This window comes from Cetorhinus maximus, chromosome 10 (assembly GCF_964194155.1).
Source record: "Cetorhinus maximus chromosome 10, sCetMax3.hap1.1, whole genome shotgun sequence".
Classification (NCBI taxonomy): domain Eukaryota; kingdom Metazoa; phylum Chordata; class Chondrichthyes; order Lamniformes; family Cetorhinidae; genus Cetorhinus; species Cetorhinus maximus.
Window position 1 is genome coordinate 5,445,147 of NC_135888.1, and position 23,365 is coordinate 5,468,511.

General features: G+C 47.0%; 1 protein-coding gene across 1 annotated transcript in view; it reads right to left on the minus strand.

Moving 5' to 3' along the window:
- psmb7 (proteasome 20S subunit beta 7) overlaps window positions 1-15,268 on the minus strand; it is a 74,839-nt gene extending 59,571 nt beyond the window's left edge. Inside the window, exons 1-4 of the mRNA XM_078549876.1 lie at window positions 15,171-15,268; window positions 9,734-9,827; window positions 2,262-2,359; window positions 606-746 (exon numbers count right to left, since the gene is read on the minus strand). Coding sequence (XP_078406002.1) covers window positions 606-746; window positions 2,262-2,359; window positions 9,734-9,827; window positions 15,171-15,232 — 395 coding nt within the window. The 5' untranslated portion in view covers window positions 15,233-15,268. The remainder of the gene's footprint in view (window positions 1-605; window positions 747-2,261; window positions 2,360-9,733; window positions 9,828-15,170) is intronic.
- Between the last annotated feature and the right edge of the window lie 8,097 nt (window positions 15,269-23,365).

Here is a 23,365-nt window from a genome sequence, read left to right on the forward strand (position 1 = left end):
TTGCCGATAAGGCCAATCTTATAGCACGTGGAACTATATTAACTTACTCTTGTAAAAGTTTATACTTACGACACAATTCCAAAAGCCAATTTTTGTCCTGTGGCATCTTTGTATTATAGAACAATAACAAGGAACAAACCTGCAATATTGCCTCAGGATTCCTCTCTGTAAACCATCCCGTTTCTAATGCACAGTGGATTCCACAGCAATGTTTTACGGGTTACAACACGCATTGGCTAATGATCACAAAACACATTCTCGTCTACATGGACAGTCAAAGACTCTCAGCCTATTGGCCAACAGACAACAGGGCTAAGTGTCCCTCCAGCAGCATCTGTATTGCTGGCAGGGTAGCCATTGCTTCTGTAAGTATCATGAAAGCCACCGTTAACGAGGTGCTGCAGCCTCCAGAGGCAGCAGCTCACATACTTATCACATTGCTGCTGAAGTCGAGGCTGCCAATTAGCAACAGCAATTTAAGGTGAATGCCACATAAATCCCAATAGAATTATAGAAACCCTCTGCCTGTTAGAAATCTGAATTCTAAGTTAGGATAAAATTGGGCAATTTAAACATTTATTGCAATTGCACCAAGCTTTATTTACCTGAAAAGCATTTGCTTCAGCATGCGATTTGCAGTAGCTACACGTCCAAGGCGTCCAGTGGATAAAGCATGTAGCTCCAGATTGGATGAGATCAGCTGAGTGGTCATCTCTGTATCTGCAGCGGTACCAGCACCACAGCAACTAAAGGGGATTACAGATATCTCAGACAATTCGAATTCTCAAGTGAAATACAATGCTACAATTTTAAGCGCTGCTAATAATTGCTTGTGACATTGTCCCAGTCAGCTAATTAATAGGTTTTTATACATAGTGAATGGTGTCAGTCGTGAAGGAGGACTTCAAAAATTCACTGCATTGAGCCACCTAGCAGATGGATAGATAAGAGAAAGTGAGAAAGAAAAAACAAGAAAGAAACAGACAAAGAAATAAAGACAGCAATGCAGAAAAGAAAAAGGAACGTGCATTTGCAGCAAAACAAAGATGAGATAACCTGTTTCAGCGATATTAATTACAGGATAAATACTGGACCATGACACACAGGTTAACTCCCCTAGTCTTCCTCAAATAGTCCCATGGAGTCTTTTACTCCCACCTGAGAGGATAGATACGGCCTCAGTTTAACGTTACCTCCAAAAGGCAGCACATCCAACAGTGAACTCCACTGAAGTATCAGGTTGGATTGTCTCCTCAAATCTCTGGACTGGGACTTGAGCCCATTGCCTTCTGACTCAGATGAGAGTACTACCAGCTGACTTCTCATGAAGTTGCACATAAGGAGTCAAGACTTAAGGGTTAGAGACGGCTGGACAATTGGACCCACTAATATTTGCCGATGTAATTCCGTTCTATTAAGTCGTACATTCTGACTTTCATCTTAATTCCATCATAATGTCCTATTTCGAGTTGCTGTTTCCCCTGTCTGGGGAATCTAGAACAAGAGGGCATAGACCCAAGATAAGGCATAGATCATATAAGACGGAGAGGAGGAAAAATTTCTTTACTCAAGGATTGTGAATCTCTGGAATTTTCTATTCCAGAGGGTTGTGAATGCTCCATCATTGAGCATATTCAAGACTAAGATCAATAGGTTTTTGACCTCTCAGGGAATCAAGGGATATTGGGAGCAGTCAGGAAAGTGAAGTTGAGGGAGAAGATCAGCCATTATAGTTTTGAATGGTGGGGCAGGCTTGAGGGGCCACATGGTCTACTCTTGTTCCTATTTCTTATGTTCAAATCCATAATGGAAACTGTTCATGAAAATTAGCTGGAAAAAATACATTAGTTGAGTCAGGAGTCAGCATCTTGAAAAAGAAAAGTTATGACGTTTCAGGTTTATGACGCATCATCATAACCTAGAAACATTTTGCAATCAAAACATCACGACCTCTATTTCCTCTTTACAGAAGTTGATTCCCTGCTGTGTATTTCCTTAACCAGCATTTTCTGGTTTGACATCAGATTTGAAGCTTTCTCTTTTGATTTTAAGTAAGGCTTTTAATATTAGAAAATATAATGTAAATTGGGAAGGTTTCACATCTGCTTGCCGAGGAATTCAGTCTGTGATAGCCAACTTAAATTCTAGCTGTAGGGTCCCACTAGAGATTAGGCTTTTAAATATGTAACACTTTTTATACACAGTGAAACAATCATATGAACCAAATTTTTTTTTTTTAAATTATGGGATTTATTACTTACTAAATATTAGGAGCAATGTAGTGAATCTTGGAGCAGTTTTTATCAGCGACAATCATGCCTTCAGTTGCCCTTGTATCAGCGCCCAGGATTACTCCATCCTTAAGGAAAGGGTAGAAAAGAATTGAGATTTTTGATTGAGCAGAACAGGATATTCCAAAAGCATACATAAAAGCTCCTTTACTTAAATTAATAATTTACACAGTGTAATTAAGCTACTTTCCACAAAGCAAATTTCTAATTTCTTTGAATACTTTGAAAAGTATGAACTATATTCATCATTTATGTGGTTTATTTGTATCCAAATGTAGGCAAGTAACCAATTTTTAAAAATTCATTCGTGGGATGCGGACGTCGCTGGCTAGGTGAGCATTTGTTGCCCATCCCTAATTGCCCTTTAGAAGGGGGTGGTGAGCTGCCTTCTTGAACCGCTGCAGTCCATATGGTATAGGTACACCCACAATACTGTTAGGGAGGGAGTTCCAGGTTTTTGACCCAGCAACGGTGCAGGAACGACGATATATTTCCAAGTCAGGACGATGAGTGCCTTGGAGGGGAGCTTTCAAGTGGTGGTGTTCCCATGTGTCTGATGCCCTTGTCCTTCTAAATGGTCATGGTCGTGGGTTTGGAAGGTGCTGTCTAAGGAGCCTTGGTGAGTTCCTGCAGTTCACCTTGTAGATAGTACACACTACTGCCACTGTGCATCGGTGATGGAGGGAGTGAATGTCTGTGGATGGGGTGGCATTTAAGCAAACTACTTTGTCCTGGATGGTGTCAAGCTTCTTGAGTGTTGTTGGAGCTGCCCTCATCCAGGCAAGTGGACAGTATTCCATCACACCCGGACTTTTGTCCTGTAAACGGTGGACATGTTTTGGGGAGTCAGGAGGTGAGTTACTCGCCACAGGATTCCTAGCCTTTGGCTTGCACTTGTAGCCACAGTATTTATATGGCTAGTTTAGTTCAGTTTCTGGTCAATGATAACTCCCAGGATGTTGATATTGGGTTAATTCAGCGGTGGTAATGCCATTGAACGTCAAGTGGCAATGGTTAGATTTTTTTGTTGGAGATGATCATTGCCTGGCATTTGCGTGGCACAAATGTTACTTGTCAGCCCAAGTCTGGATATCGTCCAAGTCTTGCTGCATTTGGACATGGACCGCTTTAGTATTTGAGGAGTCGCAAATGGTGCTGAACATTAACCCTGATTGCACAATCCCCTGGCTTGGTGGTAAGGATAGAGTGGGGGATATGCTGGGCCACAAGGTTACAGATTGTGGTTGAGTAAAATTCTGCTGCTGATGGTCTACAGCATCTCAGGGTTGCCCAGTCTTGAGTTGCCAGATCTGTTCAAAATCTATCCCATTTTGCACGGTGGTAGTGCCATACAACATGATGATGATGGGTACCCTCAATGTGAAGACTGGACTTTGCCTCCACAAGGACCATGTGGTGGTCGCTCCTACTTATTCTGTTATCGACAGATGCATCTAGTAAATTAAGTCTAGTATGTTTTTCCTTCTTGTAAGTTCCCTCACCATCTGCTGCAGTCCCAGTCTAGCAGCTGTGTCCTTTAGGACTCAGTCAGCTCACTCTGTACTGGTGCTACTGAGCCACTCTTGGTGATGGGCATTGAAGTCCCCCAGCCAGAGTATATTTGGGCCCTTGCCACCCTCAGTGCTTCCTCCAAGTGATGTTCAACATGGGGGAGCACTGATTCATCAGCTGAGGCGTGGGGGGGAATATGTGGTTATCAGCAGGTGGTTTCCTTGCCCATGTTTGACCTGATGCCATGAGACTTCATAGGGTCCAGAGTTGATGTTGAGCACTCTCAGGGCAACTCCCTCCTGAATGCATACCACTGTGCCACCTCCTCTGCTGGGTCTGTCCTGCCGGTGGGACAGGACATACCCAGTGATGGTGGTATCTGGGACATTATCTATAAGGTACAATTCTGTGAGTATGACTATGAAAAGCTGTTGTTTGATTACTCTGTGAGACAGCTCTCCCAATTTTGGCACAAGACCCCAGATGTTAGTAAGGTGGACTATGCAGGGTTGACAGGGCTGAGTTGGCCATTGCCTAGGTCGATGCCAGGTGGTCCGTCAGGTTTCATTCCTTATTGACTCTCTAGCAGTTCGATACAACTAAGTGGCATTTAAGAGTCAACCACATTGCTGTGAATCTTGAATCAATGTGGGCCAGACGAGGTAAGGAGGGCAAATGTCCTTCTCTATAGGACATGGGTTTTTACAACAATCAACAATGGTTTCATAGTCACCATTAGACTTCTAACTTACTGAATTCAAATTACGCTATCTGCTGTGGTGGGATTCGAACCCAGGTCACCAGAGCATTACTCTGGGTCTCTGGATTACTAGTCCAGTGACAATACCAGTAGGCCACAGCCTTCCCCAATTCTAACGGCTCGAAATTAAGCCAACACAAGAATGGTATAAAAATTCTGCGCCAAAAACAGATTGTGTTGGCTTTGACCAAAAATGGCAGCTAATTAATGACCCTCCATTCAAAAAACAATAAAAATGGTTCACAAGTCATAGATTTGGAGATGTTAGAGTACAGTTTAAAACAAGTCTTTTCATGACTGTGCTCCTTAAAATGAAATCGTAAAATTTCTATGTGGTTACTCAAGTCTTTAAGTGACGTGAAAAATATTTCAAAAAATATTGGCATGAATCTACATAAATTTACACGTTTCGTACAACGAGGATCTTTATTAGTGAGACAGACAGCACCAGTAAAATTAGTCATCACTGTCAGGAGTTTTCCAAAACACTGATAATGGTAACATCATAGATAGACCATTGTCCAGTCAGCTGTGGCTCAGTTCATAGCACCCTCGCCTTTGAATCAGAGGGTTGTGGGTTCATGTCCCACTCCCGGAAACCAAGAACTGTGATTGTACTCGAAAGAGTTGCAATCTGTGACTGTTGATAACTCGAAAGAGTTTCAATATACCTGATGATTACATAAAATAAGTAACACGGAAACAGCATACTCGAAAGAGTTAGATCCTCTGGTGACAAATTTACACCAAAATTTTGTGGAAAACCGATTATAATATTCCACAGATGATTACGTTAGCAAATCAGAAATGACACCTCCAGTGATGTATCTGTAGGGAGACGGAGACCAGTGTTTATCACCACATTAACTTTGGTGTCAAAGGTCTATGTCTATTTTAAAGAGCAAGAAAGGATCTCCCCACTATTAATAACTGTAAATGACACCATCGGAGTCAAAAAATGCAACTGTTAGACCCTTAAACAATTCCATCACCTGGAAACAAAACCTTATTAAAAAGTGATAGAAAAAAGACTATTTCAAACTGATTTCAATTTAGCGGGAGTGCTCTTATATCTCTCCTGCACTAAAGTGAAACATTGAGTAAAAGTTAAGCAGCATAAAAAGTTTAAAGCTTTTCTTCCATATCATCCATCAGCTCATCTGTTCTACATTTGAATGGACTTTGAGAAACTGAGTGAAAGAAATCAGTGAGCCCAGGCGTTTGCCTGAAATACACTGCTTGCACAAAACTGCTGTTTTAACAAACATAATGAATCTAAAAACACTGTTATTTAAGCATCCTAAAGTGGTTACGGTGATCAAAGTGGCCTTCGTAGCCACTAAGGGCAACAGTGCTATTATAATTAATCATTCACTGTTTTGGTGTGCAATGCAAAAGTCCCAGGAAATTATATCATGGTAAGGCACAAGTCACTTAAATCATGATTTTCTGGTACTTTCGCGCTGCAAAACGTACCCTACAATGTAGATAGCTCATTACAATAGCGTTAAGTCCCATGGAAATTCTGGGCCATAGCCTTATTGCTGAAATACATTCTAATAAAAAGGTCAAGGTTTGAAACTTTATGCACTCTGCACCTAAAAGTAGATAAAAGGATGGCCAAGTCAACATGATAATTTAAACTACAGATATTCTGGGGGGAAATAAAGAAAAAAGGTGTTATTTATACTGGTATTTCCACTCATTTTACAGTAGTGTTTCACATATTCTTAAAAAAATAACTACAGGCTATCAAAGTACAAGGCAGAAGAAACAGATTAAGGCTGGAATCTATTATAATCACATTTATATAGTGGATCAAGTTTTCAAAGCAAATACAAATTTCTCATTACTATCTCAATTAAACTCTGAAATCACATTTTAAGTAATTATAGCAACAGCAGTAAGCTTTTCAGCCCCTTGACCCTATTCTGTCGTTCGATTAGAATATGGCTGATCTGTACCTCAGCTGCATTTACCCACCCTGGTTCCAAATCTGATATCCTTACCTAACAAATAGCTATCACTGTTAAGTCTTGAAAATATCAATGAGTTAAATATTCATGATCTTCTGGGGGAAAGAGTTTATGCTGCCCATTGTGTACTGAGACACCTCCTGATTTCACTCCTGAGTGGCACGGATCTAATTTTAAGATTATGCCCTTTTGTTGTGGGTTCCTCCCATTAGAGGAATTACTTTATTTGTATCTCCAGTTCAAGCAAGTTTACTATGGTCAGTTTATGTCTCATTCCTTCAAATTCAGCTTCACTTGGCTTCAAATGTATTATTCCAAGAAATACTTCAAATGAAAGAAATGTGCAGAAGAAACTTTTAAGTTTAATTTTAGAACTGAAATTAAAGAATACCATTTAATTTCTTACTTCTTTTTCAGGTCCTACTGCATACGGCATTCTCTGACCATCAGGATGTGCTAGCAAGGGGTTAATACCATGTTGCACTAAAGCACTATAATTAAGAAACCCGAAAGTGTGGCTTCTGAGTCCCTGTACAAAACTATGGAGTTATAAATGACTAATGGAGCAACATCTGGAAGGTTAATCAACTTGACCCAATTAGCCAATGATCCCCTGGTCTAATTTAATCTTACCTGGCCATGTAGGTAAAAAGAAACACAAAATTCTGATTTTTAATTGACTTGTTTTTCCAAAAACATCCTAAAAGCCAACTAAATGTGTTGAGTGATTTTAATCAGTGGAAATGACAAAATAGACTGCTACAGGAATCTTTACGACTTTCTCAGTGGTACAATTCCATCAGAAAGCTATCAGACTTAAATTAACCAGGTATTTGCCTTTTTCTCTGTGAAGAGGTCAAAGACAAGCTAAATGTTTGAGGAGAATTTTATGCTAAACTTGAGTGTTATACATTAATGATCTATATGAAGGAACTGAGGGCATCCTGGCTAAGTTTGCAGATGATACAAAGATAGGTGGAGGGACAGGTAGTATTGAGGAGGTGGGGAGTCTGCAGAAAGATTTAGACAGGTTAGGAGAATGGGCAAAGAAGTGGTAGATGGAATACAACGTGGGGAAGTGTGAGGTTATGCACTTTGGTAGGAAGAATAGAGGCATAGATTATTTTCTAAATGGGGAGAGAATTCAGAAATCTGGAGTGCAAAGGGACTTGGGAGTCCTAGTCCAGGATTCTCTTAAGGTTAACTTGCAGGTTGAGTCGGTAGTTAGGAAGGCAAATGCAATGTTGGCATTTATTTCGAGAGGACTAGAATATAAATGCAGGGATGTGCTGCTGAGACTTTATAAGGCTCTGGTCAGACCACATTTAGAATATTGAGAGCAATTTTGGGCCCCGTATCTCAGGAAGGATGTGCTGGCCCTGGAAAGGGTCCAGAGGAGGTTCACGAGAACGATCCCAGGAATGAAAGGCTTAACATATGAGGAAGGTTTGAGGACTCTGGGTCTATACTTGATGGAGTTTAGAAGGATGAGGGGGGATCTGATTGAAACTTACAGAATACTGAAAGTCCTGGATAGAATGGACGTGGGGAAGATGTTTCCATTAGTAGGAGAGACTAGGACCCGAGGGCACAGCCTCAGAATAAAGGGAAGACCTTTTAGGACAGAGATGAGGAGAAACTTCTTTAGCCAGAGATTGGTGAATCTATAGAATTCATTGCCACAGATGGCTGTGGAGGCCAGGTCATTGAGTGTATTTAAGATGGAGATAGATAGGTTCTTAAACAAAAACAGAAATACCTGGAAAAACGCAGGTCTGGCAGCATCGGCGGAGAAGAAAAGAGTTGATGTTTCGAGTCCTTCTAGGGTCATGAGGACTCGAAACGTCAACTCTTTTCTTCTCCACCGATGCTGCCAGACCTGCTGAGTTTCTCCAGGTATTTCTGTTTTTGTTTTGGATTTCCAGCATCCGCAGTAGCTTTTTGTCTTTATATAGATAGGTTCTTGATTGGTAAGGGGATCAAAGGTTACGGGGAGAAGGCAGGAGAACGGGGTTGAGAAACTTATCAGCCATGATTGAATGGCGGAGCAGACTCGATGGGCCGATTGGCCTAATTTCTGCTCCTATGTCTTATGGTCTAATGCACAGCAGCATGCAGGGGTTCCTCTTAATACAAGAAATGGGAACACGACACAAACTTAAGTACAGTATCAATCTTTCACTAACTGCAGCCTGACTAAATTTGATCGGCATCAACAGGTTCTTTGCCTTCCAAGCATAAATGTGCTAATTAAAAGATGATCGTAAAAGATATTATTTCTGATGTGAAAAATCATTTCCTGGTTTAAAAACAGCCTTTTGACTGCATAAGAAGAAAATATGCTAAACTTAATCAGTAAACATCACATACTGTCAGGGGAGAAATATCAAGCCCTTCATTCCATGTCAAACACTTAAGGCTGCCAGATGTGCACCGTATCTCACAATGGCGTTCTTTGCCCAACAAATTAATTACAAGTACAACACTTACATTTTTTTTTAAAATGGCAAGGAAAATGACCAAACTGATAGCTTAAAAATTATGTTGTGCAACATTACTATAAAAATGCCTACACATTAATGTGAAGTTAATCTGCTGTGAAATGGGAAGTGTCAACATGTTGGTGCTTGGTACTCAACAATTTCAGACAAATGTATTTATTTGTATGGTAATATTGCATTACAGGTTCATTTCTAGGCTACCAGTGATTGCATTTTCCCCTGTTAAAAACTCTTACAAATGGTTTCATATTAGTTACTGCTGTGAACATGATCTTTGCGTTAAAGTTTTTAAATAGAGAAGTAACATCAGAAATCTCTCACAGAAGAAATAAACACAATGGCAGCAAAAATTAGAATCAGCAGAATGGTCCAATTATTTCTGACCAGTCACTTGTCACTTTTCTTGTGTAGTTTTAAACACTAGTAGTTTGTGTGTGACTGCTGAGCTCTGCAATTTTAAAATCATAAAGTTACTCAGGTTTCTTTTTAATGGCACACTCTGATAACAACGTTGTAGTTTAATACAAGCAATTTGTTGAAAGTCAATACTGTAATGCCAAGATTAAGTGCATCATTCAAGCAAGCTTAGTTTCGTAAAGTGGTGTTCAAAATGCCATCTTTTCCTTACATTCATGATTCCTGTGTGGTACTGAAAAATAATATTAACTGATTCAAGCAGTTGAAACATAATACCTTGAATACAACCCCAGCAATAGTGGTTCCAGTTTTTCTTGCTTCGAGAACTTTGAAACCTTGCTTAGTAAGTTCGGCTTCAATAAATGCATTCCTATAACAAACAAAGCACACATTACTGAAGATTCTTAAAAAAGTTATAAATACCACACTCAGGATTTATTCATCTAAGACTTTTTAATTTCATCTTGAAACCTTATTTAGATCAATAAATTGGACTTTCTCCAAACGCCACATGCAACTAGAGTTAAGACTATTTGATGCAAGGCAATTTCTTCATTGCAGAATAAGGTAAGGATCTATTGGATGTTGAACTGCTTCATACTGACACAAAAGTAGTTGTAAAACTGCACTGTATGAAGTTTGCTTAAGGTGCACTTTAAACCTGCCACAACAATGACACCAGAATGGACAGATCTGTGTTGCCTACCCGATTGCCACGAGACACCCAAGAGCAGTCAAGTCCGATGCCTAACAAGGTCGCCATGTCACTTGTATCTCCTGACAAGGAATAATCTTCACCTTACCACACAGTAATTGCACCCAAGCATAAGAAATGTTCAGCTAAATAGAACTTCAATTTGAGTATCTAGAAGTACAGTGTAACTTAGAAAGCACCATGTACTGTCAATGTATTTTATCATGACCCAAGAAAACATTTTAAATCCTTACACAGTTTAGTAGAGTCATAGTCAAAGAGTCATAGAGGTTTACAGCGCAGAAAAAGGCCCTTCGGCCCATTGAGTTTGCACCAGTCAAACAAGTACCGCACTATTCTAATCCCATTTTCCAGCACTAGGCCCATAGCCTTGTATACCATGGCATTGCAAATGCACATCCAAATGCTACTTAAATGTTCTGAGGGTTTCTGCCTCGACCACCCTTTCAGACAGTGAGTTCCAGGTTCTCACCACCCTCTGGGTGAAAAAATTCTTCCTCACATCCCCTCTAAACTTCCTGCCCCTTACCTTAAATCTATGCCCCCTCGTTATTGATCCCTCCACCAAGGGGAAAAGTTCCTTCCTGTCTACCCTATCTCTGCCCCTCATAATTTTATACACCTCAATCATGTCGCCCCTCAATCTCCTCTGCTCCAGGGAAAATAACCCCAGTCTATCCAATCTCTCCTCACAACTAAAACTCTCCAGCCCAGGCAACATCCTGGTAAATCTCCTCTGCACTCACTCTAATACAATCACTTCCTTCCTATAATGCAGATTCCAGAACTGCATGCAATACTCTAGCTGCAGCCTAACCAGTGTTTTATACAGTTACAGCATAACCTCCCTGTTCTTATATTCTATGCCTCAGCTAATAAAGGCAAGTGTCCCATATGCTTTCTTAACCACCTTATCTACCTGTCCCACTACCTTAAGGGACCGGTGGACATGCACACCAAGTTCCCTCTGATCCTCGGTATTTCCCAGGGTCCTACCATCCCGTGTATTCCCGTGCCTTGTTTGTCCTGCCCAAGTGCATCACCTCACACTTATTGGATTAAATTCCATTTGCCACTGATCAGCGTTTCTGACCAGCCCATCTATATCCTCCTATAATCTAAGGCTATCTTCCTCACTATTTACCACCCCACCAATTTTCGTGTCATCTGCGAACTTATCGATCAACCCTCCTACATTCAAGTCTAAATTGTTTATACACCATAAACAGCAAGGGACCCAACACCGATCCCTGTGGAACCCCACTGGACACAGGCATCCAGTCACAAAAACACCCTCGACCATCACCCTCTGCTTCCTGCCACTCAGCCAATTCTGGATCCAATTTGCCAAATTGCTTTGAATCCCATGAGCTTTTACCTTTGTTATCAGTCTCCCATGTGGGACCTTATCAAAAGTCTTGCTGAAGTCCAAGTAGACTACGTCAAATGCATTGCCCTCATCTATACACCTGGTCACCTCTTCGAAAAATTCAATCAAATTGGTCAGACATGACTTCCCCTTAACAAAACCATGATGACTGTCCTTGGTTAATCCCTGCCTCTCCAAGTGTAGATTAATTCTGACCCTCAGAATTGCTTCCAATAGTTTCCCCACCACTGAGGTTAGACTGACTGGCCTGTAGTTCCCTGGTTTATCCCTTCCTCCCTTCTTGAATAACAGTACCAGATTGGCTGTCCTCCAGTTCTCTGGCACCTCTCCTGTGGCCAGAGAGGTATTGAAAATTATTGCCGTGCCCCTGCTATCTCCTCCCTTGCCTCACTCAACAGCCTGGGATACATTTCATCTGGGCCTGGAGATTTATCTACTTTTAAGTCTGCCAGATCACTTAGAACCTCCTCCCTTTCTATGCTAATTTCTTTAATTATATCACAGTCCTTCTGCCTGATTTCCATACCCACGTCGTCCCTCTCACTTGTGAACACCGACACAAAGTATTCATTTAGAACCCTACCTACGTCTTCCGGATCCATACACAAATTACCACTATAGTCCTTAAAGGGCCCTACTCTTTCCCTAGTTATCCTCTTACTCTTAATGTCCTTGTAAAATAATTTTGGATTTCCCTTTATATTACCTGCCAATGTTTTTCATGCCTCCTTTTTGCTCTCCTAATTTCCTTTTTAAGTTCCCCCCTACAAATTCTATACTCCTCTAGGGCTTCTGCTGTTTTGAGCCCTCGGTATCTGCCATAAGCCTCCCTTTTTCTCTTTATCCAATCCTGTATATCCCTCGACATCCAGGGTTCCCTGGATTTGTTGATCCCACCCTTTGTCTTTACTGCAATATATTGGCCCAGTACTCTCCCTATTTCCTTCTTGAATAAGTCCCACTGCTCTGATGCAGATTTACCTAAAAGTAGCTGCTCCCAGTCCACTCTGGCCAAATCATATCTGATCTTATTAAAATTGGCCTTCCCCCAATTCAGAACTCTGATTTCTGGCCCATCCTTGTCTTTTTCCATAACAGCCTTGAATCTAACAGAGTTATGATCACTATCTACAAAATGCTCCCCTACCGATTCCTCTACCACTTACCCGGTTTTATTCCCTAAAATGAAGTCCAGGACAGCCCCCTCTCTTGTAGGCCCTTCTACGTACTGGCTTAAAAAGCTCTCGTGGATGCATTTTAAGAATTCCGCTCCCTCTAAACCTACCACACTTTGACTAACCCAGTTAATGTGGGGGAAGTTGAAATCCCCCACTATTACTACCCTATTATTTATACACTTCTCTGAAATTTGCCTACATATCTGCTCTTCTATTTCTCCCTGACTGTTTGGGGTCCTATGGTACACTCCCAGCAATGTGATTGCTCCTTTTTTGTTTTTAAGTTCTAGTAATAAAGAGAGGGGACAACGGTTTCTGCTAATAACAATTATGTATTAGTGCTCTACAGGTTGGAGGAAAGTAAGCTGGTGGAAGAAAAATATATTGGGTGTCTAATATTTAATATACATGAAACCAATCATTTGAATATTACTGCAGAACTGTCACTGGCATCCATCTGCTTAAATACATTGAGCAATTCCTTCACTGCCCCAATTATCCACTTAGGAATACAAGATCCCACATCCAATCCCTGTTCTGTGCTGAGTCATTTCACAACAAATGAAGATTAGAATTGCCCTTAGTGACATGTATCAAAGGAGAGAGAAAATAACTAGGGTCCCTGCTGCTGATCATTATGCAGTGATCCACTTCTGGAGGGCATTGGCCGTGCACTGGATTAGACTCAACTGTGATACATTCGGCACTTGAATAGCGTGACAACACATGTTCAAGCTCGCATGTAAATATTGCCCAACTGAGTGACGGGACTGGAGAGCATCCAATAGCTGTGCAGCCACAGAGCAACGGTACAGTGACTCAGCAGCAAGAGGAGAAGAGGCAAGCAAAGAAATTCTTTTTAAGGAATGAGTTGATTATTTTAAAATTGAAATCCAAAAGATTTTAAATAGAAGATCTCTCATGGCATTGTTCTCAGTAAATTATGTTGTTTTATTAGAAAATAATCATTCTGCACAGAATTACAAAATAGAAACGGCCCTTTGGGACAACCAGTCAGGGTTACTGTTTATTCTCCACATGAGCAACAGTCCTAATCCCATATGCCTACCTTATTCCCATAACATCTTATTCTCCTTTCCTTCATATCAATCATACCTACTCTTTACTGTTGAGATAATCTCAGCTTCAATCACCAACTCTGGCATCTGCACATCCCAGAGAAAATTAGGCATATAACTGAAATGAAAAAAAAGTAGCAGACCGGTCATTTCTGATGACAGGTTAACCTGCCTGTTCCCTCGAACTGATTCTAACTGACCTGAGATTTCCCAAAAAAAAAAGCAGTTTTGTTTTTGTTTCTGGCGTGCAGCATCCGCAGTTTAATTTTTTTAATGTATCAGTCAAGCCATTTGAAAAGTGGTTAAAATTAAAAATCCTTTTGAGCAGGGTGGGGGGGGGGGGCAGGGGGGGCTGACTAGAATAACTAGAAGGTTTAGCCTCTGTGCCCAATTACGTCAGTTTTCGATCGATTAACCTCTAAATGCCGACGAAAATCTTTAGATCGCCACATAAATAAACCCCTAGCTACAAATAAATGACTGATCGAGTTTCTATTCTAAGCTCCTATGATCCATTGACAAGTTAGGCAAAGGAAGTGGTTGGGGTGGGGGGGAAATACAATGTAAAAATAAGAGAGGCTGGGGGTGGGGGGGGGGGGAAATAAAATGTAAAAATAAGAGAGGTTGGGGTGGGGGGGGGGAAATAAAATGTAAAAGTAAGAGAGGTTGGGGTGGGGAGGGGAAATAAAATGTAAAAATAAGAGAGGTTGGGGTGGGGGGGGAATAAAATGTAAAAATAAGAGAGGTTGGGGTGGGGGGGGGGAAATAAAATGTAAAAATAAGAGAGGTTGGGGTGGGGGGGGGGAATAAAATGTAAAAATAAGAGAGCTGGGATCATGAGAAGATTTCCATGCGGGGAGCAGTAACGGGGGTGGGGGGGGGGTGTTTGACACTTTTAATTAAGTTCATCTATTTTAGATACTGGGTGGGTGGCAAAATCCATAAAACGGTTTTTTTTTTTAAATAAATAAATTTCCTTTTATTTTTCTCCCGAAATTTCGTAAGGGACGCAAACAAAATCCAACACCAGAGACTCATTTCCATTAGTTTCGCGCTGCAGCCAAACGAATTCGTCCCAAAAATCTCCGATTTTCCTTTTAGAAAACGTTAAGTTTTTAATAAAGTGAAAACCCTGCCAGTCCGGGAGGTTGGGAACCGGTCAATGTGCGGAGTCATCGGCGCCTCCGCCTCGGGTCTGAAGGGCCCCCCACCCGCGTCCTCCTCATCCCCCCCCAAAAAAACAAACCAAATATATTTCGGTTAAACCGGGGCCCCGGAGGTGTTTCTCCGGCCGACATTGCGCTGAGCGATGCGTGCCCAGGCTGCGCCTCCCCCCCCGCTCCGTACTCACCTCCGGCAGTTGTCGAAACTGAAACCACCAACAGGCTCCGGGCCGAGTCTCAGAGCCGCCATCTTCACACCGGCACTCACCGGAAGTAGATCCTTTGTCTCCCCCCCCACCCCCAGCGCGAGGAGGGTCAGAGCTTCCGGTGGGGGAGAGGGATGATGGGATGGGATGAAGAGGAGAAGGAGGAGAATGGGAGGAAGGAAAAGAGGTGTTGAGAGGAGAGGGGAGGAGTAGTGAGGGGCTGAGAAGAAGGGAGTGGAGGAGGAGGAGGAGAGAGGTGTAGAAATGAAGAGATGGGGGAAGAAGAAGTGAGGGCTGGAGGAGAGGGGGAGGAGGAGAAGAGTGGAGAGAGGGGATGGGGAGGAGGAGGGAGAAAGAAGGGAAGAAAGAGAAGGGAGAAGGAGGAGGATAGTGGGGGAGAAGAAGAGGGGGAGGAAGGAGGGGAGTGGAAGAGGAGAGGAGGGGCTGAGGAGGGCAGGAGGTGGGGTGGATGAAGGAGGGAAGAGGTGGGGTGTAGGTGGAGAGGAGGAGGGTGTGAGAGATGGAGTGGGGAGGGGAGTGGGAGAAGAGGGGATGGGAGAGGAGGGAGGGGATTTGCAGATGGAGGGGAATTCGAGCAGGGAGAGAGTTGAGGGAAAGCGGAGGAATGCGGCAAACGACGAGAGAAGTGGACGGGAGGGGAGGAAAGGGGGCAGAGGGGGAGGTGGGATGGGGAGGGGAGGGAGGAGAGGGGGCGGGGAGGGGGCAGAGGGGAGGGAAGGGGGCAGGGAGGGGGGGGGAGGGAAGGGGGCAGGGAGGGGGGGGAGGAAAGGGGGCAGGGAGGGGGGGGGAGGGAAAGGGGGCAGGGAGGGGGGGGGAGGAAAGGGGGCAGGGAGGGGGGGGGGAGGAAAGGGGGGCAGGGAGGGGGGGGGGAGGAAAGGGGGCAGGGAGGGGGGGGGAGGAAAGGGGGCAGGGAGGGGGGGGGGAGGAAAGGGGGCAGGGAGGGGGGGGGGAGGAAAGGGGGCAGGGAGGGGGGGGGAGGAAAGGGGGCAGGGAGGGGGGGGGGAGGAAAGGGGGCAGGGAGGGGGGGGGGAGGAAAGGGGGCAGGGAGGGGGGGGGGAGGAAAGGGGGCAGGGAGGGGGGGGGGAGGAAAGGGGGCAGGGAGGGGGGGGGAGGAAAGGGGGCAGGGAGGGGGGGGGGAGGAAAGGGGGCAGGGAGGGGGGGGGGAGGGAGAGGGGGGGGAGGAAAGGGGGCAGGGGGGGGGGGAGGAAAGGGGGCAGGGAGGGGGGGGGGAGGAAAGGGGGCAGGGAGGGGGGGGGGAGGAGAGGGGGGGGAGGGAAAGGGGGCAGGGAGGGGGGGGAGGAAAGGGGGCAGGGAGGGGGGGGGAGGAAAGGGGCAGGGAGGGGGGGGAGGAGAGGGGGGGGAGGAAAGGGGGCAGGGAGGGGGGGGAAAGGGAGAGGAAAGGGGGAGGGGGCAGAGGGGAGGGAGGGGAGGGGGCAGAGGGGGAGGGAAGGGGGCAGAGGGGGAGGGAAGGGGGCAGAGGGGAGGGAAGGGGGCAGAGGGGAGGGAAGGGGCGGAGGGGGAGAGGAGGGAAGGGGGCAGAGGGGGAGAGAAGGGGGGCAGAGGGGGAGGGAAGTGGGGCAGAGGGGGGGGAGGGGAGGGGGCAGAGGGGGGGGGAGGGGAGGGGGGCAGAGGGGGAGGGGAGGGTAGTTGAAGAGGGGAAGGGAGAGCGAGAGGGGTGGGATGAGGAAGGGAGGGGAAGGTGGTAGAGGGATGGTGGGGGAAGGAGAGAGGGAGGAACAGGGAGAGGGAGAAATTGGGAGATGGGCTGGTTTGGTGGAGGGAGGCCATGAGAGGGCAAGAGGAGTGGTTAGGGAGGGGGCAAGAGGAGGGGTTAGGGAGGGGGCAAGAGGTGGAGGTAGGAAGGGGGAAGAGGAGCGTTGTGGGGTTGAGAAGAGAAGGGGATTAGGGAGGAGTGAAAAGGAGCAGGGTAGTGAGGGGGAAGAGGAGCGAGCTGGGGGGCAAGTGGAGGGGGATGAGAATGGGTGTAGGGAGGGGAAGGGGGAACAGGGTGAGGGTAAGAGGAAGGGGTTGGTGGGAGAGGAAGAGGAGGGGGGAGAAGGGTGGTGGGAGAGGAAGGAGGGGGGAAAGGAAGGAGGGGGCAGGGATGGATGTGGGGAAAGGATGGGTTTGGGAGGGGTGAGGGAGAAGAGGATGGGTAGGGAAGGAGAAGAGGAGGGGGTGCAGGAGGGACAAGATGGGGCTGAGGGAGCAGAGTGAGGAGGAGGATGGTGTAGGCAGGAGGGCGAAGATGAAGAGGAGGGAGGAAAAGAGGAGGAGGATGGAGGAAGGGAGAGGCTGAGGAGGGATGGTGGAGAAGAGTTGGGGGGGAGAGGAGGAGGGGGGGAGAGGAGGAGGGGAGAGGAGGAGGGGGGAGAGGAGGAGGGGAGAGGAGGAGGGGGAGAGAAGGAGGGAGGTAAGGGGATTAAAGGGCGGGGGAGAGAAGGAGGGAGGTAAGGGGATTAAAGGGGGGGAGAAGAGGAGGGGGTGGGGGGGAGAAGAGGAGGGGGTGGGAGGGGGAGAGAAGGAGGTAAGGGGATTAAAGGAGTGGGGAGAGGAGGATGGAGGGTAGGAGAGGGGTAGGGATGAGGGAGGGGAGATGAATGGAGGGAGGAGGAGAGGGAGTGGGAGAAGGGGTGGGTAGGCAGAGGGGTAAGAGGAGGTTGGGGAGCAGGAGGCGATGAGAGGGGAAGAGGAGGGGGTAGGGAGAGGGGAAGAGGAGGGTGTAGGGGAGAGGGGAAGAGGAGGGTGTAGGGAGAGGGGAAGAGGAGGGAGTAGGGAGAGAGGAAGAGGAAGAGGAGGGAGTAGGGAGAGAGGAAGAGGAGGGAGTAGGGAGAGAGGAAGAGGAGGGAGTAGGGAGAGAGGAAGAGATGGGGGAGGGAGAGGGTGTAGGGAGAGGGGAAGAGGAGGGTGTAGGGAGAGAGGAAGAGGAGGGGGTAGGGAGAGGGGAAGAGGAGGGTGTAGGGAGAGAGGAAGAGGAGGGAGTAGGGAGAGAGGAAGAGTAGGGAGAGCGGAAGAGGAGGGTGTAGGGAGAGCGGAAGAGGAGGGTGTAGGGAGAGAGGAAGAGGAGGGGTAGGGAGAGAGGAAGAGGAGGGGTAGGGAGAGAGGAAGAGGAGGGGTAGGGAGAGGGGTAGGGAGAGGGGAAGAGGAGGGAGTAGGGAGAGGGGAAGAGGAGGGAGTAGGGAGAGGGCAAGAGGAGGGTGTAGGGAGAGGGGAAGAGGAGGGAGAGGGGAAGAGGAGGGGGTAGGGAGAGGGGAAGAGGAGGGGGTAGGGAGAGGGGAAGAGGAGGGGGTAGGGAGAGGGGAAGAGGAGGCGGTAGGGAGAGGGGAACAGGAGGGAGTAGGGAGAGGGGAACAGGAGGGAGAGGGGAAGAGGAGGGAGAGGGGAACAGGAGGGAGTAGGGAGAGGGGAAGAGTAGGGAGAGGGGAAGAGTAGGGAGAGGGGAAGAGTAGGGAGAGGGGAAGAGTAGGGAGAGGGGGAAGAGTAGGGAGAGGGGAAGAGTAGGGAGGGGAAGAGTAGGGAGAGGGGAAGAGGAGGGAGAGGGGAAGAGGAGGGAGAGGGGAAGAGGAGGGAGAGGGGAAGAGTAGGGAGAGGGGAAGCGGAGGGTGTAGGGAGAGAGGAAGAGGAGGGGTAGGGAGGATGAAGAGAAGGTTAGTGGGGGGAGAGGGGTGAAGAGGAGTGGGTTAGGGAGGGGGAAGATGTGTGGTGGGGTTAGGCAGGGGTAAGAGTGGGTAGGGAGGAGAAAAAGGAAGGGCTAGGGAGCAGTGAAGAGCAGGGTAAGGAGAACGAAGAGGAGTGGGGGGGGAGGAGGCGGACGAGGATTGGGGTAGGGAGGGGAATGGGGAACAGGATGGGGGAAGAGGAAGGGGTAGGTGGGGGGAAGAGGAGGGAGGAGAGAAGGGTGGTGGGAGAGGGATGGTGAGGGGAAAGGATGGGATAGTGAGGGGGAAGAGTAGGGAGCGGTGGAGGAGGGAGAGGATCGGGCAGAGGGAGGTGGGGGAGAGTGAGGATGCTGGAGGAGGTGAGAGGGAGGGGAGGGTCGAGGTGGAGGAGGGGAGAGGGGCGGCGAGGTAGGAGGGGGAAAGGGAGCAAAGGGACAGAGGGTTCGAGGCGGTGGGAGAGGGGGAGAGAAAGCGGAGCATGAGAGGGATGAGAGAAAGGGTGGGAGTTGGGGGAGAGAGAGATGGTGGGAGAGGGGGTGCAGCAAGGAGAGTGAGTGTGTGGGGGGTATGAGGGATCGGCAGAACGGGAGTGTGCGCGTGCGGGGGGCAAGGTGTGAGCACGGTGGGGGGAGAGAGAGAGGTGGGAGAGAGGGTGAGGGAGAGAGAGACGGGAAAGGGGGAGAGTGGGGCAGAGGGAGAGAGATGGGGAGAGCGACTGACGTTGAGGGGGAAGCGAGTGACGTTGAGGGGGAAGCGAGTGACGGTGAGGGGGAAGCGAGTGACAGTGGGGGGAAGCGAGGAAGCGAGTGACGTTGAGGGGGAAGCGAGTGACGTTGAGGGGGAAGCGAGTGACGTTGAGGGGGAAGCAAGTGACGTTGAGGGGGAAGCGAGTGACGTTGAGGGGGAAGCGAGTGACGGTGAGGGGGAAGCGAGTGACGGTGAGGGGGAAGCGAGTGACAGTGGGGGGAAGCGAGGAAGCGAGTGACGTTGAGGGGGAAGCGAGTGACGGTGAGGGGGAAGCGAGTGACGTTGAGGGGGAAGCGAGTGACGTTGAGGGGGAAGCGAGTGACGTTGAGGGGGAAGCGAGTGACGGTGAGGGGGAAGCGAGTGACGTTGAGGGGGAAGCGAGTGACGTTGAGGGGGAAGCGAGTGACGGTGAGGGGGAAGCGAGTGACGTTAAGGGGGAAGCGAGTGACGTTGAGGGGGAAGCGAGTGACGGTGAGGGGGAAGCGAGTGACGGTGAGGGGGAAGCGAGTGACGGTGAGGGGGAAGCGAGTGACGGTGAGGGGGAAGCGAGTGACGTTGAGGGGGAAGCGAGTGACGGTGAGGGGGAAGCGAGTGACGGTGAGGGGGAAGCGAGTGACGTTGAGGGGGAAGCGAGTGACGGTGAGGGGGAAGCGAGTGATGGTGAAGGGGGAGAGAGATAGTGAGGGGAAGGCTCAGCTACTGGGGGCCAAGAGTCAGCATGTGGAGTTGGGGGGCGGTACAGCTGGAGGAAGGAGTGCGAATGCCTTGAGCTGAATCCCATTTCCATGTGCCCTTTCTCCATCTTCTCTCTCATCTTCCTTGCCAGTCAAGAGCTGGGAGCATTTTGCTCCGCTTCAGTGAGGTGTTGAATGGCTAAGCAAGGCCATTCCTCCATCATATTTAAACTGGCAGACTTAGTGTGTGGACCATGGTGAGGGCCAGCATGCCCTTAGTTGCCTGGCATGTCTGATGCCCCATGGAGATAGAGAGCAGCATTACAGCCTGAGACATCATAGCACACATGCGAGAGACGGACTCCTCTAATCTCTTTCCAGTGGTGCACAGCTTCTCTGGAGATGCTGACAGAACCTCTCGAATCCTGTTGCTGCTTCAGGATAGCGGTGTTGATGGATGAAGCTCAACATCTGTAACAAGCTGAGCTGGGACTGTCCTGCACCCTGTGATAGGTTCTCCCCCACTGCTGCTGCTGCTGCTGCTGACTTGCAATGTGTGACTCACCATGATACAACGTAGCTACCTGCCTTGGAGGCCCATCAAGCTGTGTATCCAAGCGGTTAGAGGGTGTGCATGATTTCTGGGACAGTGCTTCCTCAGAATGTACGTGCTTCAAGGACTTGTGGAAAATGAAAAGCATGAATTAGAACTGACAAGTGGAAAGGGTTCAAAGCCATTATTGTGCAGATGATTATATTTCAGCTACTAGTGACATCAATTCAACATGAGTGATTGTTGTGTGCCATCTTATCCAATTCTGTCACCGGGTATCTAGGAGACCCCCATCTCTATGTCTCAAATGGCCATGCACTCCTCCACTCTGTTGATGTCCATCACCGCCTCCTCCTCCTCCTCCTCCTCCGCAGCAACAGTGACAATTACTGGAACGCCAGCTCCCGTTCTCTACCTCTTCTTGGAGTTCTGTGCCCTGCTCCTGTAAAGAGTGCAAGAAGTTGAATGTTTTGAGAATGGAAAGGCAACATTTGTGGAGGGTGACTGTGAGGAATGGGTGTGAGATGGCAATAAGGTGAAATTGAGCATCAGTGGCGGCTGTTCAGATGGGGAAGTGAGGAGGTGCCTTGAGAGGAATGGCTGAAGATGCAAGGCATCTCGGTCTGAGGAATGCTATCCAGGAGAATGCTTGAGAAGTCAGAGTGTGAGTGTTGACACTTTAATGTGGGCTGCCACTCACCTTTTGTAACCATTGAAACTCTGTTGGCAATGTATCCTGGTGCAAGGAACTGTACTGCTGCTGCTGACCTCCTGAACCACTTCTAGCCACATCTACTTGGCTTCAGAGGCTGGGTTCTTCCTCCTGTCCACAAGGAGGAGTATCTCCCTGTGGGCTCTTGCAGCCCGAAGCAGGACCTCCAAGGATGCTTCAGAAAACTGAGGACCAGCCTTCCCACCATTGAGACTCCAACATTGCACTTGCTATTTCTATCCTGACAGTAATATATGGATCCACTCTGAGCTCTGCTGGCTTTTTTTTTTAAGTAGTGAAGCTTTAACTGTCAGGTCGCCATCATACCCGGCCGCTCAGTTCAGCTAGGAAACCGAAAATGGGATGATAATGCCAGACCTGAGTTAAAAAGTGACAGCAAAGCCTATGCCAGTAACTCGTGGTCTCCCAACCCAGTGCCAGCCACCTGGCTGCAAAAGGGTCTGCATGTTAAAATTCTACCAAGAAATGAGTGGCGCCTGAATAATACACTGGGGGAGAGGCTGGTTTGGTTAAATTTGGGGGAAAGAAAGTGACCTGGTTACAGTCCCTGGGAAATGAGTTGGACATTGGTTTGAAGCAAAATACCGCAACTTGCATCATTACGATAATTATGGAAAAGGAAAGTCAAGTAGCCCATTTAATTTATCCAGCATAACCTTAAAGTCCCTGCATTCCTGCAACCTATTGGTTCTTAAACAATTTGCAGTTTTTCTCCCTCTGCTACACGTCCAGGATTATTCATGCCCCTGGCATGGATTTAACTTTGTCTTTTACCAGTTTAAAACCAAGTTTACACACTGAGAATTTCAAACAGTGTGCAGCACAGAAACAGGCTATGCAGCCCAACTGACCTGTGCTCCACACAAACCTCCTCCCACCCCTCTTCATCTGACCCTATCAGCACATCTTTATATTCCTTTCTCCCTCGTTTGCTTACCTAGCTTCTCCTTAAATGCAGTTACGCTATTTGTCTTAGCCATTCCTTGTGGCAGCATGTTCCACATTCTAACCGCTCCTTGGGGAAAGATATTTCTCCTGAATTCCCTGGTGGATTTAGTGGTGACTGTTTTATATTTATGACCTTTAGTTTTGGACTCCTGCACAAGTGGAAACATTTTCTCTCTGTCTACCCTATCAAACCCTTTCATAATCTTAAATATTTTTTATCAGGCCACTCCTCAGCCTTCTCTTTTCCAGAGATTTAGGGTTAGTTTGAGCTCATGTTTTTAGATCATTAGTCCAGTAACCTAACCACGACACTACTGTACCTTGATGCACCTTCTTATAAACTCTTCTCATTCCAGATCTACAACATTGTATAAATGCACTCAGCTTTCTTCACAGTGAAACTGTCATTTGTGATTTCCACCATAATACCACCACCACCTTAACTGGCCAATATCATTAACACCTGGACCAAGGTAGAATGGTATATAATCAAAAAAACTTTTCTCCTATTTCTTCACCATACTAACAAGCAATGGTTTGTACAGGACCACAGTGAAGTTGGATAATGCATCTTGAAGTTATTTTTCAAATTCAGATAGCCCAGTTGGATAGCCCTGGGAATTAACTGGAACAGTTATGGTACAACCTCTCTCAAGATGTTTTTGAAATAGGAGCAATGCTTAATACACCCCACTTTTCCCAGCAGAATGGAGATATGTGTTAAAAGAGACAAGGTAGAAATGTCTGCGGCAACAGTACTAAATCAAAAAGTACAAGAATGTTAATGTTATAGATGGTTTTATGTGTCTTAACTACCTACTAGAAAACATATCAAAGTGAAA